Consider the following 18,081-nt stretch of genomic DNA (forward strand, 5'->3'; position numbering starts at 1 on the left):
CCTATCCCTGTGTGTGATTGGATGTCAGGTTAGCTTCTGACAAGCTGAGTGTCTGGCAGCTTTTACACATCCCATACCAGGTGCCGCTGAACTATATGTACCCCAGACTGATACAGGGCCCCCAGCACAGTTTGGGAGCCTAAGTTCAAGTAGGCCAAATGGGGGGCCCAATCCTGTCTTTTTTCATTTACCTGGCAGCTTTCTGGAGGTATGTATTAATATTTTCTGAAATCCAGAAGATTTTTCTCTAGAATTCCAGAATGCCCTGAAGAAAGCAGGGATCTAACTCTAAAAGTTTGGAATAAGTAGCCCTTGCTTCCCAGGTGGTATCAGACCAGAGCCATTCCTTTCTTCTCAGTCACATAGGGGGCTGAATAGAGGCCAAATTTACAGAAAATTACTAGTGGTGCAAGTAATTATAATGCTAAAAATTTATTAGCATTTATTGAGGGCCATGTGTTATGTCCAGGGCTTGAAGACTAGATCTTATTTAATCCATTTCATTTATCTTTATCAACAACCGTCTTATATGTGTTAGTATTTCCCTTTTAAGAGAGATGAGGAAGTTAAGCCTCAGAGTTTTAAATTCTTATTTGCCCTAATTCACACAGCTAAGTCTGTCGACCTCCTTCAGTGCAATAGTATTAAGATCCTGGTCAGAGATGATGGAGCCTGATAAGGGGCCTAGTTTCTGGGCTGACCCAAGAGGTGTGGGATTGGCCTAACACCTTGAGACATGCCCCTATAAACTACTCATAATTCTTAACCACCTTGAACATTTTTGTGTATTACAGAGGAAGCCTCAGATATCATTTACTTTGGAACATCCAAGAAACGGTTATCGCCCTTGAAGTTTATTGGACAATATGGCAATGGTCTTAAAAGGTGAGAATTTTTTTCTATAAGGCAAGTGTTATTGATATCGGAACAACATTTAGTTACAGGTCATCTTATACAGCATGATCCAAGTTTGTAAAACTTTAACTAGAATATAAACTTGGGAGGGCTACCTTGCTTTGGAATCTCCATTCCCATAACTGACGTACATCTTTACAACATCCTAAAATTTAATTTTCAAATAGATGATGAATCTTCTTTCAGGAATTACTGCACTCTAGAGCTTAATTGCATCTCTGTGGTTTATTGTTTCTCAAAGCATAGTTTAGCATAGGTGTTATTTTAGGTGTTATTTGTGTCCAGGGCTTATCTCAGTAGACTGTCTCCATGAGAGGCAAGGACACAGGCCACTGTCATCAGTGTGGCTCCTGCCAGGGACAAATGATTGTTCTGTTCTTCAGCCCCAGGCAGCACCTTCTCTCCAGAAGTCGTGTCTCAGGCAGCAGTTTGGGGCTGGATTAGTTCAAATCCATCTGCTCTACTCTTAGAAAAAAAAATCATATTGTACCCTGTTGGTGATGGGTCAGCAAAACAGTGGAGTTATTTCCATGAAGAGAAAACCCTTCTTTTCTTTGTTTGAGATGTAAACTGTTATGTTCTTGAATTTTTTTTATAGTGGATCCATGAGGATTGGAAAAGACTTTATTCTTTTTACAAAGAAGGAAGAAACAATGACCTGTGTTTTTTTTTCTCAGACATTCTGTGAAGGAGAAGGTTTGAGTGAGGTAAGAACTGAGATTTTCCTTTCATTTCAATGGTATTGGTATTGTTCTCTGTAATGAGTTCTTTCTGATTATGGTTTAGAAGTTCAGGTGTTTGGGAAATCAGAAAAAGTGGTTGGGGTCATTGGAGGCCTGCCCTGTTGACCCTGCCTTGGGTTTTTAACTTCTAGGCAGTTTTCATAACTTTATTTACATTATTTGCATACCCAGATTTCCCAGAACAAGAGGCTTCTTTTGGCACAATGAAAGTTTTTGGAAGAAGACCGCAACACATTTCTACCACTTGTGCCATAAATGGATTATCAGTCTTAAAATAAATAGACTATTGGATTTGAAGTCTTAGAATATAAAATCTAAAGAAATCAAATTTGAAATAGACTTAACATTGTAACTTGGGTGACCATAATTTCAACTCCATTTGATGACTCAGAGATTTTAATTTGCAGTGTCTGAGTTTTACTATTAAGAACATCGGTTATGATTTACTCGTAAGAACACTGCTTTGATTCAGTACATCAAATACATGTTGAGGAACTGCTGTCTACCCAGCACTGGTAGACTCTGGGGAAGGCAGAAAACAAACAGAAGACCAGCTGACCATAAAAGCATTTCCACCGCTGTCACAAAATGAGGCAGATGCATATGAATTGGATACATAACAAAATGGAGGTGTTTAGACTTGACTTGGGGTGGCGAACACACAATACAATATACAGGTGATGTATTATAGAATTGTATATCTGAAACCTATATAATTTTATTAATGAATATCACCCCAATAACATTCAATAAAAATCCCCAAACCGAAATGGAGGTGTCAATGCAGATGAGTTGCAGCTGTTTCAAATTACCAAAAGCAATCATAAGGATGGAGACATCAGAGAACCTTGAGTGGTCGGTCCATGAGGGTTTTATGGAGTGAGTCAAGGCTGGTTCCTGGAGAGCAGTGCATGCAGCCAGCCTCAGACCTGGAGACAGCGTGGGGTTTGGAGGGACAGTGTGAAAATGGGAGGTTGCCCGGCAGGAGCTGAGTGTGCTCACTGGCTGCAGTGGACTGGGGCTGAGTAATAGGAACAGTCGGCAACAGGGAGTAGCTGAGTGGGATGCTGACATGAGGCAAAGAGATGTGTTAAGCATTTATGTTGTACTTTATGTATGTAAAGGGCATGTGAAGCTGGACCAAAGCTTTGTTTGGGGTTATAGCTTTTCTAAAATGGGCCATTGCCCCCACACCACCATTTTATTTTTTTCAATTAAACCAACAGCCTGTTTGCATTTCCACAGAGGCAGTCTCTTTTAGTAATATTATCAAATGCTTTTGATATTTTTTCTGGGTATCTCTATGTAACAAGTTTGTAATGCTTCTTTTTTTGCAGCAGGGAAGATATTTAATCAATAAATCCACAAAATTCAACATTGCAATACAACTGTACAAATATTGGGCCAAATTGCAGAACTGTTATGAGTGTTGCCAGCAAGCAATTGGAATTATAAGAAATGACAAGAAGTACTAGGCCTTTGTGCAGTTGTATTGTTACTTTGGATTTGATTTAGTCATCATCTGTTAATTTCCCACTGTAAAAGAGGAGGGTTTATTTTTTCCTCTACTGCTTTCATACACATACCCTTCCAATTTCATAGCTTAATTGTAATTGTGATTATGGCAATAGTCAGCATTTATATCATGAGACTATATAAACACATTCTTAATCATATCATGTTATAAACTATTACTTTTCCCTTTCCTGCATGGCTTTTTATTTTCCCTGCAATTAATAATTACCTGCTCAGTGTTCTATGTACTTATCACTACCACCGAGTACTTGCTTGGTTGTCTGTCTTTATCACTTCTCACGGGTGCTGCAGCGCCCACCTCTCATGGGCGGTGCTGAGTTGCCATCCTGGGATCTGCCCAAGCCGTTGTCCAGCCATCTCCTCATCTCTCCTCTGTGTTAAATCTCAGATCCTGAATCTCCCGTCTTCTTTCATAGCTTCTCCCCTCTTTTTGGTGTAACATATCCTCCAGTAGCATTTTAGCAAGGGTGCATGAGAGGTAAAATTATTTTGAGATCTCAAAAGCATGAAAATGTTATCTTGACTGAGACTGTAATGATAGTTTTGTTTGGTGTTATTGCTAGCTTGGGATAAATTTTCCTTGGGAACGTCAAAGGCATTGCTCCATTATTTTCTGATTTCTACTGTTGTTGTTAAGTGGTCTGAGGCCATTTTAATTCCTGAGTCTTGTATGTGGCCCAGCCACTGCCCCCAGCTTTTTGAAGGTCAGTTGAATCTTCTTTGTCCTGCTTGTCTCCAGTATTTTGACTTCAGTGTTTTGCCTTTGGATGGGTCTGTTTGGATCCATTGTGCTGAGTACTTGTTAGACATTTTCGAAATGGAAACTCATGTCCTTCAATTCCGGGGTAATTTCCTATAACGTTTGATGGTTTTCTCTCTTTATCTTTCTATAACTACTCTTTCTTAGCTCTTGGATGTCTAAGACCAGTTCTTTAGTTTTCTTACTTTCCCTTCCTATATTTTTCCATTGTCTCTTTGTTTCGTTTTCTGGGAGATTTTTTAACATTTCTATTTTAACCCTTTCCTAGAAAAAATTTTTCTGATAATCATATACTTAATTTCCAAGAAATCTTTTCTCTCAATGTTTCCTTTTAAAAGATACCTAGTTCTTTTTTCATGAATACAATTCTTCCTCTTAGAGCTGTGAATTGTATAACAATGATTGATTACTTTTCTTCTGACAATTTCATGTTTTTCCTATGGCTTCTCTTTCCACTGAGTTGCTTTGTTTATACTTGTTTATTTGGTCTCTATTTATCATCTATAGGCTTTTCTTAGGTGATTATTCATCCTGAATACAGTGTATCCTCACTGAACTTCCTGGGTAGGTTCTTGGAAACTGTGACTTTAAGGAAGTAGTGTATATAATGAAACCAATTTTCCCATAGGCTAATTGATATAAATAATGGTTAAGTTCCTTGGCATATTTCTGGTTACAGAACATCAACCAAACTTACAAAGACCCAAAAACACTTCCAATATTAAACATTGAAATAAATGCAAGCTACACTCATATATTTAAGAAAGATTAATAGAAATAAGATAATTATTTTCCAAACCATTTATTCTAGTACAGGGTCATGGGTGGCAGCTATAAGTGGCCTGATAATAAAATCTAGCTGGGTTGTTTTATTGGGAAACCCTCAATGTAATATTTTTGTGCCTTTTGTCCCAGACTTGTCAGGTTTCTCAGAGAAGACACCTGCGGCCTTCTGCCTGAAGGCCTATGTGACAGCTTTCTTGGAGCCAAAGGGGAGAAGAGATCTGGGATTTTCAGTATCTAATGTGCATGCTCTCAGTTAATCCTTCCCATCTCAGTAACGTCCCCTGACAACTATACTTGGCATGCCAGCTAATTTAGAAACGCTTTGTTCTAGTCTTTCCAGAGAATGAACATCTGGTCCCTGTGGAGGTGAGGGGAGCTATTGCCAGATGGGAGTATGAATGCTCTTCTCTCCTTCCCCTTTGCCCGCCTCCGGAGTTAATTCATATACATATTTGTTATGTGTCTCTTCTTTATAAAACCAGGATATAGGAGGACAGTAAACTTCTAGTTTTGTGTTTGGTTTTGTAATTTGGCTGAAGAGTGGACTGAATTTTTATCAGACAAAAGGATGATGTTTTTTATTTGTGCATTTTATAGTAAATTAATATTTATTTTTAAAATAGGTTGTGGTTCCAATGCCCTCATGGTTAACGAGAACCAGAAAACCTGTCACAGATGATCCTCAGAAATTCTCAACAGAGTTGTCCATAATTTATAAGTACTCTCCATTTAAAACTGACGCTGAATTAATGCGGCAGTTTGATGTCATCTATGGCAAATGTGGTAAGATCATCAAAACTGAAATTTCGTTGGAAGTATTTCAGTGTCTTATGAAAGGTGCTGTATGTATGTGTTCATATTTTTTCTCTTTATAATATCATGTGGAGTCTCACTGTGGGGCATTTATTTTATCCATACAAGTTTTGTATTAAGAGAATTCAAACATGTATATAACTCTAAGTCCCTGACAATGGGAGAAATGTTTGTACTTGCATGAACTTGGTGAGAATGGATGCGAAGAGGATGGTATAAGCTGTGACCGCAGGGGTCCACAGCCCCACACCCAATATCAGAGTGAGGAGGTNAGGCATGTGCCCTGACTGGGAATCGAACCCCAATCGTCTGGTTCGCAGGCCTGCACTCAATCCACTGAGCTACACCAGCCAGGGCTTCATTGGAAGTATTTCAGTGTCTTATGAAAGGTGCTGTATGTATGTGTTCATATTTTTTCTCTTTATAATATCATGTGGAGTCTCACTGTGGGGCAGTCATTTATTTTATCCATACAAGTTTTGTATTAAGAGAATTCAAACATGTATATAACTCTAAGTCCCTGACAATGGGAGAAATGTTTGTACTTGCATGAACTTGGTGAGAATGGATGCGAAGAGGATGGTATAAGCTGTGACCGCAGGGGTCCACAGCCCCACACCCAATATCAGAGTGAGGAGGTGCCTACTGCCGTGTCTAAGATTACATGACCCAGGTTTGTAAGAGTTGGCAACTTACACAGTAATGAACCCCAAGTTTCTGTGGCAGTTAGCAAAAACCTTGTAAATACTCCTTTCCAAAGTAGTAGATCTTTTTTGCATTCTTTCAACCTCCACCAACTTTCTATTCAACATGAAGAATGTACTATGTCTAGTAACATTTTCCAGTGCCGGTATTTCTCTAGACTTCCAACACTTTGTATATCTAGAAGCCAAAAGAAGCCAACTCTAGAGGAAACTATGCACATTCTGCTTTTTTAACTCCTTGATTTATGTAACGTTTATAGAGAAGCTCTGAGAGATTTGTTTCTGACTTAGCCTATGTTACTTTTGAAGTTTCTTCTCTAACATCTAATAGTGATGTTTGTGTCGTCCTTTCCTCCTTCTTATAAAGGAAAATACTGGCAATTAAACTATCCCTTTCATTAGCATGTACACGCTATACTTTGAGGACCGTTAATATAATCTCTTAGTTGACTTCTAATTGTGAAATACTTTTACAAATGCTAATGGAGAGCATACTATTTCCTGAATACTTTTCTAAAAGGCTTATAAAAATGAACTCATTTAACCCTCAAAACAACTGTATGTTTTATATACTTTATAAACTCTACTGCATAATTTAGAAGGGTTGGGTTCAGCGAGGTTAGGAAGCTTCTCTGAGGCCATTGCACTGGTAAATGTTTGATCCAGGATTTAGAACCAGGTCTTCAGGCTCCCAAGTCAAATTCTTAGCCACTGTGCAGTTCTCCCTGGTATTTAAGTCCTACCAAGAAAGGGTAATTGGTTGTTCTTTTAATTTCTCTTACAGTCCTATTTGTCTTCATATTATAAACAACTCTGTAAAGAATTTGGACTTCTTTGTTAACTGTGCTTGCTTCAAGGCAAGGTCAGAACACGGTGGCCTACAGGTCTAATCTGGCTTCATACCCATTCTTGTAAATACAGTTTTATTGGAATATGGCCAGCTCATACATTTGTGTGTCCCCAGTGGAAGCTTTCATGCTGCAGTGGTAGAGCTGTGAGTAGTTGTAACAGAGACCATATGGCCTGCAGAGCGTGGCCTATCTATTATGTGGCCCTTTACTGAACAAATTTGCCGCACCTGTTATAGGGCCTAAAATGATACTTCATATTTGTACAAATTTTTAAAACTCATATTTGTTTTTATGTTCATTGATTGTAGTTCCACCAGTGAGAGATTTACATGTAATACAAATTTGGATAACTAACAATTTTTATAATGCAAATTATGAAAAGTGCCCAAGCTTAAGAATCCTCATTGAAGGACATAATAAAATGAGTAGTGCAAAGAAATACTGTGTGGTAGAAGCTCAACACTTTTCAGCAGAGAGTGGAATTTGCTATAAGACATATGACTTGGAAGTTATCCAAACATATTTACTGAAGTACAAAGGGAAATTTGGCCTAGAGCAAGCTTAAATCAATAGATGAAATAATATCACCGTGACTGATATTTAGTATATCATTAGTTAAATCATTTAGTTAACTAAATTTAACTAAATTTTGTTAAAATATTTAGTTAAATATTTAGTTAATATTTAGTAAATTTTTTTGCTTAGAAAATATTTAGTAAAATATTTTGTTAATATTTAGTTACATAACTGATGTTTAGTTAAAATATTGACACGTCAAACATCTCTTTTCCACTAGGTACTTTCTTGGTTATTTATAACCTGAAACTTTTGCTTAATGGAGAGCCAGAGTTGGATATTAAAACTGACAAGGAAGATATACTGATTGCTGGAGCTCTTGAGGGGTAAGTAATGTGTGTGTGATAAAACAGCTCTCAGAATGGCACCAAGCTGTCGTCAGCAGCAGCCCTGCGTCCTGGTTCCCAGTCCGAGGCTACTGGACCTCAGTACTGTACTGTTCAGTTCAGTCCACACTAGTTATGGATGAAGTAAGTTAGGCTACAGCACTGGTTCCAAAACCTGACTGAGATTCTGAGTGACCTGGGCAGCCTCTTAAGAAGTATAGGATCCTATTTCATCCCAGGCCTACTGAGTCAGATTCTCTAGATATAAAGCCTAGAAATGAATATTTTCTGTATGTTCCCCAGGTGGTTCAGAGGGGCCAACATGTTTGCAAACCCCTGGAATATAAGATCTCTAGTAATAATCTCTAATTCCAAGCCTCCTGTTTTATGAATATTAAAACAAAAAAACCCCACCCCACAGAGCATTATTCATACAGAGCACTAGAAATGCATCAGTATGCAAAAAGGAGTGAAGCAAAAAGGAATACTACCAAATGGCAATTTACAATGCCCCTATGAACTGCATAGTTCCAGTTTATACATAAACTGACATTCATTTTTCTTAGCTATTAGTAATCCATAAAAATGGAATGAGAAGTCACTGGGGGGCAGTGTGGGTGAAAAAGTGTGGAGAAGTAACAAACTAGGGACTACACCTAGGCTTCTCTGAAATGACTTTGTGTTTAAAACTTATTAGCTTGAGCATGCACTTTCCTAGTGTTAGACTTTTAGAGCTAGAGGGAATTTAAAGGAATTTTATCTAATCTGAGACATTTCACATGCCAGTATTGTCCAACAGAAACATAAGGAGAGCCACAGACACAAGCCACATACATACTCCCATGCTGTCTAGTGGCCACACTAATAAACATACAAAGAAAGAAGTAAAATGTATTTGAACAATGTTTTAATTTAGTCTGGTATATATGAAATACTATAATTTTAATTTGGATATAAAACTATGAAGAGATACTTTATATTCTTATTAACACTAAGTCTTTGAATCCCAGAGTGTGCTACACACACAGCACTATAAATTTAAAACAGCCCGGTAACCATGGGAGGCCAGTGCCGTTGTGTTGGAGAGGGCAGGTTTAGACAAAGATATTCACACCCATGTAACCGCATTAACTTAGTAAAGAGATGTCTTTTTTGTTTGTTTGTTTTTTGCTGTTGAGGTAAGATTTAATAAGTCTCTTCCACAATTAGAAAATTTAATGTTTGGTAACACTTTTTTTAGATGATCTTTTCCACTTTCTTCTAATTTATATTTTTTCTTATTTTTTTTCTGACATGTGGAATTCTTAATTTGCAAAGAAATGGAGGTTGTTTTCTTTTGGAATAAATATCCAGCCTAATTACTATTGGACAAATGCTGGGAACCCCTTTGCCAGCACAGATATGCCAGTATCAGAAAGGACGCCTGGAGTTGCTACTAGCACGTCCATTGCTGTCTCCCCCTTTCTTCCTGGCCCTGTCCTTCTGCTTGAGAGCTCCTTCTAAAACCAGTACCTCGTGCTGTTTAAAAGTCTTGAGCATAAATTTTCCAATGGTTATCTGTCAGAGTGCCTTGGCCTTTCAACACTACCATCAGGAAACAATACATTATTAGAGGATTAATTTGAAAGCTCATTTTTGGGGAAAAAGTTCTTAGTGTTTCCAGATTGTTCAGTGAAGCCAGAAGCTTTTTAAGCCATTTAGGCAGTTAATTATAAAGTACAGAAAATGGATAGGACCTAGGAAGTGTACACATGACTACACTGGATTTCTTTTTGTTTGATTTTTCAACAAAAATGTTCATAGTTTAATCACAAAGTCTTTTAAAGAGAAGGATGAGATCTTATGACAAAGATTAGTGTAAAGAGGCCACAGTTTCTGTACTAAAGACAATATATATTTCATGGCTCCTCATAGGAGTATGTGGTGGTGACAGGAAGGGCTGGCACTTTCACCTTGAGGGGAGGGTGGTAATGCCGCCTGAGTTTTCTCCTCTAAAAAGCCAGTGGGTTCTGACCTTAACACCTCGTTCCTCTCCACTAACAGACCAGGAAAAAAAAGAACTCTTGGGGCTAAAAGAATACTTCTGGACCAAGATGGATCTCTATCTGACACTTCTTACATTTATGACTTTTGACATTTGAACTCCCAATGAAGTGCAGTTTACATTATCTTGGTTCCTAGAAGAAGAGGTTTATAATGTAATAATAACTCCTTTACCATTTCTTTTTTCCTGTAGTCATTGTGTCCCTTTCAGCCCACTGGGAATGCTTCTACATCTGACCAAGAATAGTTTCAAACATGGGAACTGTGTGATTTTCACCTTTGGTCTTAGAGAGTGTAGTCCTGCTGGTTCTGAAAACAATTCAATTTTCTACATAGGAATAGGAAATGACAAGCTTTCAGGCTTTTATTTGGTCTCAGAGAAGAGGTTTTCTGGTATTATTTATTTCCTTTCCATTTTGTATATTGTAAAATCCAAAATGAAACAATACTTTATTTTTTAGGAAGTAATTTACATGTTGTTATTAATTTGTATTATTCCATTCTAGTGTTTAAGTATAAATTCTCATTTTCTTTTTTCATTTATGATTTTCTTCTAAACTTTATTTTCAGTTATTATGTAATCTTTCTCATTTTTAATTTCATTTTAATTTATTTTTAAATTAACATTTTTTTCAATTACAGTTTTCATTCAGTGTTATTTTAGTTTCAGGTAAATAGCATAGTGGTTAGACAGTCATTACTTTGCAAGTGTTCCCCCAATATTTCCAGTATCCAACTGGTACATATACAAGTTATTGCTGTATCATTGACTGTATTTCCCTTGCTGTATTTTATTTTACATCCCCGTGACTAATTTACAACTACCAGTCCGTACTTCTCAGTCCCTTCACCTCTTTCACCCAGTCTCCCAACCCGCCTTCCCTCTGGCAACCCTCAGTCTGTTCTCTGTGTCTGTGAGTCTGTTTCTGTTTCATTTGTTCATTTATATTGTTCTTTAGAGTGAACATATAAATGAAATCATATGGTATTTATCTTTTTCTGACTGGCTTATTTCACTTAGTTTAATCCCCTCTAGATCCATCCATGATGTCCTTAATGGTAAAATTTCATTCATTTTTATGGTCAAATAATGTGTATTTTATTGCATATATACCACCATTTAAACAATTTTTTAATTGTTCAGTTATAGTTATCCTACATTTTCCCCCATCGCTCTTCCCTGCACTGCCCTCTCCACTCTCTGCTCCCGCATTCAATCTTCACACCATTGTCCTGCCCATGGATCCTCTATATATCTTCCTTGACTTGCCACTTCCATTATTTTCCCACGTTATCCCCCTTCTCCCTGCCTTCTGATTTCTGTCAGTTTGTTCTTTATTTCCATGTCTCTGGTTCTGTTTTGCTCATTTGTTTTGATGATTAAATTCCACTTTTAGGTGAGATCATATGGTATTTGTCTTTCACTGCCTGGCTTATTTCACTTAGAATAATGTCTCCAGTTCCATCTATGCTGTCATAAAGGAAAGGAGTTCCTTTTCTCTTTCTGCTGTGTAGTATTCCACTGTGTAAATGTATCATAGTTTTTGATCCACTCATTTACTGATGGGCACTTAGGTTATTTCCAGCACTTGGCTATTGTAAATTGTGCTGCTATGAATATTGGGGTGCATATGTTCTTTTGAATTGGTGTTTCAGGATTCCACAGCAGTGGAATTGCTACATCAAAAGGTATAAAGTTCTAGAGGAGAACATTGGCAGGAAAATATCAGATATTTCATGCAGCAACATTTTTACTGATATGTCCCCTAGAGCAAGGAATATAAAAGAAAGAATAAACAAATGGGATCTCATCAAAATAAAAAGCTTCTGTGCCGCTAAAGAAAAGAACATTAAAATAAAAAGACAACCAACCGTATGGGAAAACATATTTGCCAATGATACCTCAGACAAAGGTTTAATCTCCAAAATATGCAAAGAACTCACACAACTTCACTCTAAAAAGACAACTAACCCAATTAAAAAATGGGGAAAGGACTTGAACAGACACTTCTGCAAGGAGAACATACAGAGGATCCAGAGACACATGAAGAGATACTCAGTATCGCTTGCTATCAGAGAGATGCAAATTAAAACCACAATGAGATACCACTTAACACCAGTCAGAATGGCTATCATAAACAAAGCAATAAACAACAAATGTTGGAGAGGGTGTGGGGAAAAGGGAACTCTGGTCCACTGTTGGTGGGATTGCAGACTGGTACAACCATTATGGAAAACAGTATGGAATTTTCTCAGAAAACTAAAATTGGACTTGCCTTTTGACCCAGCAATTCCACTGCTAGGATTGTATCCTAAGAACCCTAAAACACCAACCCCAAAGAACCTATGCACCCCAATGTTCATAGCAGCACAATTTACAATAGCCAAGAATTGGAAGCAACCTAGGTGCCCGTCAGTAAATGAATGGATCAAAAAACTATGGTACATATACACAATGGAATTTTCTGCTGCAAAAAGAAAGAAGGAGCTCCTACCTTTTGCAACATCATGGATGGAACTAGAAAGCATTATGCTGAGTGAAATAAGCCAGGGGTTGAAGGACAAATACCATATGATCTCACCTTTAACAGGAAGCTAAACAACAAAACAAACAAGCAAGCAAAATATAACCGAAGACACTGAAATAGAGAACAGGCTGACAGTGACCAGGGGGGAGAGCAGAGGGAATTTCAGGGGAAATAGGGGAGGGATTTAGAGGATCATATATAAAGGAAACATGGACAACAACTGAGAAGGGTGGAAATGGGAGGGAGGAGGGGAGCATGGGGGTGGGATGGGATGGGAGTAATAGACAGAAAACTGTACTTGAAAAATAATTAAATTTAAATAAATAAATAAATAAATAAAAAGGTATTCCATCTTTAGTTTTCTGAGGAAATTCCATATAGGTTTTCACAGTGGCTGCATCAATCTGCATCCCCACCAATAGTGTATTAGGGCTCCCTTTTCTTTACATCCCCCCCAGCACTTGTTGATTAATGTTAATGATGGTCATCCTGACCAGTGTGAAGTGGTATTCTCACTGTGGTTTTAATTTGTATCTCTCTGAGGCTAGTGATACTGAGCATTATCCATTCATCTGTTGATGGGCATTTGGGTTACTTCCATAGCTTAGCTGTAAATAACACTGCAGTGAACATAGGGATGACTATATTCTTTCAAATTAGTGTTTTGAGTTGCTTTCTTTTCTTTAAAATTTATTTATTTTTAGGGAGAGGAGAAGGGAATGATAAAGAAAGGGATAGAAACATTGATGTGTGAGAGAAACATTAGTCAGGCAAACATCATTTGCCTTTTGCATGTCCCCAACCAAAGATCTGGCTCAAAACCCAGACATGTGCCCTGACTGGGAATCTAACTAGAACCCTTCCCTTCCAAGGGCGATGACCAACCCACTGAGCCATGCCAGTCAGGGCTTGAGTTTCTTAGGGTATAATACAGAAGTGGAATTGCTGGCTCATAAGGCAATTCCATTTTTAATTTTTTGAGGAACCCTTTATACTGTTTTCCATAATGGCTACACCAGTCTGCATTCCCACTAATAGGGCACGAGGGTTCCCTTTTCTCCATGTCCTCACCAACACGTGTTGTTTGTTGATTTATTGATGAAAGCCATTCTGACAGGTGCAATGTGATAGGCATCTCATTGTGGTTTTAATTTGCATTTCTCTGGTGATTAGTGACATTGAGCATCTTTTCATCTGCCTATTGGCCACCTGCATGTCTTCTTTGAAGAAGTATATATAAGTCCTTTGCTCATTTTTTTCCTTGGATTGTTTGTTGTTGTTGTTTGGTAGTGAGTTGTATGAGTTCTTTAAAAATTTTGTATATTGACCTTTTATCAGATATAGCATTGACCAGTATGTTCTCCCATTCAGTGGTTTGCCTTTTCACTTTGTTGATGGTTTCCTTTGCTATGCAAAAAGTATTTTAGTTTGATGTAATCCCACTTGTAATTTTTTCTTTAATTTCTCTTGCCTGAGGATATATAGCATAAAAATATTACTATGAGAGATGTCTGAGATACTACTGCCTGTGTTTTTTTCTGGGACTTTTATGGTATCAAGCCTTACATTTAAATCTTTGATCCATTTTTAGTTTATTTTTGTGAATCAGTAAGATGGTAGGCTAGTTTCATTTGCTGCATACATCTGTTTGAATTTTCCAATACAATTTATTGAATAGACTTTCTTTAACTCTTGTTATGTCCTTGCCCTCTTTGTTGTGTATTAATTGACCATAAAGGCATGGATTTATTTCTGGGCTCTCTATTTGATTCCATTGATCAATATGTATTTTTTATGCCAGTACCATGCTGTTTGGATTATGATGGCTTTCTAGTATAGTTTGATATTGGGTAGTGTGATTCTTCCAATTTAGTCTTTTTTCTCAAGGTTGCTGTGTATATCCAAGGACTTTGTGGTTCCATATAAATTTTTGGATTATTCATTCTAGTTCTGTGAAATACACCACTGGTATTCTGATAGGATTTGTGCTGAATCTACAGATTGCTTTGGGTAGTATGGACATTTTAACAATGCTGATTTTTCCTATCCATGAATGCTTCATTTATTTATATACTTCATTTAATTTTATCTTCTTCAGTTTTGCTCTTTGGTGTCTTTTAATTTTCTCAGTATAGGTCTTTTACCCTTTTGGTTAAATTTATTCCAGGGAATCTTATTTATTTATTTTTTTTGGTGCAGTTGTAAATGGGATTGTTCTCTTAGTTTTCTGATAGTCCATTATTAATGTATAAAATGCTGCTAATTTCTGGATATTTATTCTGTATCCTGTTATTTTAATGAATTTTAAAGTCTATTTTAGTAGTTTTTGGTAGAAACTTTGGGGTTCTGTACACAGTCTATTGTCATCTGCTGTGTAGTCTTGATAAGCCTGATTTCATAATGATTTCTTGGTAAGTAGCTTTTTAATAGTCCATTGAATTGATTCATGATAATTTATGTAACTGTTCCTGTATTTCTGGATGCTAGCATTTGCCCTAATGTTTAACATTATTTAGGATAATGTTGTAATAAACATATTCCTGTGGATGAACTTTTTTATTCTTTTGAATTTGTTTTTTGAGATAGATTCCTAGGATGGGAACTAGTGAGTCAAAGTCTGAATTTTTCAATAGTTCTTGTGAATATTTGGCATAAGTTCCAAACTTAGTAATCAAAAACCCTTTTCATTCTGCTTTGGATTGAGGCACTAAACATAGTAATCAGACCATTGGCAGAGCCTTGTTTCAAAATGACAAAACCTCGTGAAAATTTCATCAGGAGTGGTATTCAAGCACACAGGCAGTGGTGGCATGGGTTTTTGCAGTATCAGTCCAAAGACAACCTGTTTTCACTTAAATTTAATAAAGTGTGTAAATAGGTAACAGACACCTCAGAATTTCAGGATGCAGATGAGGCAGAAGTTTGCATTTAGTGTGATATTTTATTTTATTTATTTTTTTAAAGATTTTATTTATTTATCTATAGAGGAGAAGGGAAGGAGAGAAGGAGAGAAGTATCAATGTATGGTTGCCTCTCATGAGCCCCCTGCTGGGAACTGGCCTGCAACCCAGGCATGTGCCCTGACTGGGAATCGAGCCACGATTGTGTGGTTCGCGGGCCCGCACTCAATCCACTGAACTACACCAGCCAGGACTTTAGTGTGATATTTTAAATCAGAATTTGAATCTGTGAATGGGGTATGTGACAGGTGCCAGGGAATCATACATAGGCAGAAACTGGGTTGCATGTGTAGGGAAAGAATCATGTCAAATTTTATGTCATGTGAAACTAAGGCATAGTTCCCTGGAAGGGAAGAAGATGGCATGAAAATAGCTTTGTAAGAAATCAACAGAAAGTCAAGAATTTGGATTGAACAGATGGGAGAAAACGCGGAGAATACTGGATATTAACAAAAATGAGAGTTGAACTCGTAATAGAAAACAAGATGTTTTCTTTAGTGGTGGACTTAGGTAGTATTTGTTTGTTAATTAATGTTGCAGTAATTTTTGGAACTATGGACCAAGTCCATTAATATGACTCATAGCAATCACTTATGAGTTATTTTCTTCACCAAGTTGTATTATTCTGCCCTTTGAAGTAGTCCATGCATTTGTGTAAAACAAGTTAATTTGTTCTCTCTTCTTACTAGCAGTTGTTAGTAACCTTTAATTGCAATCACACTAATTATTTAAATTTAGAGTCATTTTCAAAAGTCCTGCATTGATTTGAGTGCAGTAGGACTGAGCAAATGGGGTATAAGTTGATAGAGGGTTTTTAAATGAGTCAGTGCTTATCATTACCTCATATGTGCTTTACATAAACTGGCATCTGCAAAATCTACGAGGTGTAGGGTTTCAGCATTCCTTACCCGGAGAGTTTATGAACATACCAGGTATGGAATTACAATTTTTATAATTTTGATGTTTTTAATTTAATTCATAGGACATAGAATTCTTTATGTGGACACCAGTATGGACTTGTAGTTTAGATTTTGAAATTTCATGCAAAAATTTGCCACCGAATCCTGGATCCATATGTGAACTTTCTTTACTCTTTCATGCATCCCACTCCTCCCTGTTGTTTCAGCATATGTTCCAAGGGCATTAATCTTTGGGTGGAGGGTAGAGTGAGTATGAAGGATGGGGCTAAATAGTATACAAGTGTTAATTTATTGAAAACTATTCAAATCTGCATAAATACAAAAATAGTGATTTCTCATTCTTCACCTGAGTTTCCTCAGTCTCTTTTCCTACCACAGAAATCATTCTGCAACGTGAGTTTTTAAATACATCATGTAGATACATTACTGTTATATTTAAGATATAACTTGAACAGGAACAGAATCATAGATATGAAGATCATTTGGAGGATTATCTGCTAGGAGAGGAAGAGGAAGAATGAGGGGAAAAGTATAGGGTTTACAAGCATAACTGGGTAGGTACAAGATAGATGGGGGGAAGTTAAGAATAGTACAGGCAACAAAGAAGCCAAAGAACTTACATGTGCAACCCATGGGCATGGGCTAAGTGGGGAATCACTGGAGGGAAGGGTGGAGCTGGGTGGAGAGGGTTGAGGGGGGAACATGGGAAGAGCTCCAATGGCATAATCAATAAAATATACTTTAAAAAATAAAAGTGAAAAAATAGGAACAAAATTGAAGAAAACCAACAACAACAATAATAATGACAAATAGTCAAGATTAATAAAGGTGGAAAGAGAATAAGAACATTATAAGAAAGAAAAGAATATGAGATGACTAAAGTGAAGAGAAATGATTTTGAGAGTTTAATGGGAGGAGAGAATAAGAGTAAGGAATAGAAACAAGGCAAAGAAAGGGAAAGAGTGAAATTTAAAGTGAAAGTAAGGGAAGAAAGAAGGCAAAATTGAGTAAGAAAAGAGAAGAGTAAAATATGAGGTTTGAAATGAAGGAAAGTAGTGGAAAAATAGGAACAGAATTGAAGAAAGAGAAAAAATGTTAAAAGCTATGCAATAGATAAAACACAAATAATAAAAAAGAATGAGGTGGAATTCGTCTCAGCAGAGTTCAGTGGTTGCCTGCTAGTTTCTCCTTCTGGATGCTGTTCCTGTTTAGCTCTGGGCCGTCTGTTCGAGGTGACAAATGATCCACAGTCTGACTGTCTCCTACAGGCTTGGCTGTGTCTGGGATGGACCTTGCTTCTCTGCATTACTGGCTTTGTATCAGCACAAAGCCCAGGGTTGGGTCATCTGATGTCTAATGAAAGCACCATAGGTACCATCTCCATCTGCAGTTCTGCCATTAGTCCTGCCCTTGCTGCTGACCCATCTGTTTCTGAAAGGTTTTCTGGTGCAGTCGGGAGGATGGGACCCCTGGATCTCCACTGGGAGGTGCTGTTCGGACTCCAGGCAAGATGTTGGGTGTGTTCCCTCACCTTGTGCCCCATGTCTGTCCCAGATTATTTCCAGTAACGTATAGGTTCTGATGAGTGAGCTCCTCATTTCATGTGAGGGGCCAATCTGT

At 37.4% G+C, this 18,081-nt stretch overlaps 1 protein-coding gene across 1 annotated transcript in view; it reads left to right on the forward strand.

Annotated features, from left to right (window-relative positions):
• Positions 1-18,081, forward strand: part of MORC1 (MORC family CW-type zinc finger 1) — a 124,914-nt gene that overhangs the window by 4,589 nt on the left and 102,244 nt on the right. The window contains exons 3-6 of the mRNA XM_037056862.1: positions 795-885; positions 1,514-1,622; positions 5,364-5,523; positions 7,905-8,010. Of these exons, the coding sequence (XP_036912757.1) occupies positions 795-885; positions 1,514-1,622; positions 5,364-5,523; positions 7,905-8,010 (466 nt within the window). The remainder of the gene's footprint in view (positions 1-794; positions 886-1,513; positions 1,623-5,363; positions 5,524-7,904; positions 8,011-18,081) is intronic.

Source organism: Sturnira hondurensis, unplaced genomic scaffold, assembly GCF_014824575.4.
Source record: "Sturnira hondurensis isolate 20B ecotype Veracruz unplaced genomic scaffold, ASM1482457v3 Scaffold0000880, whole genome shotgun sequence".
NCBI classification, from domain to species: Eukaryota; Metazoa; Chordata; class Mammalia; order Chiroptera; family Phyllostomidae; genus Sturnira; species Sturnira hondurensis.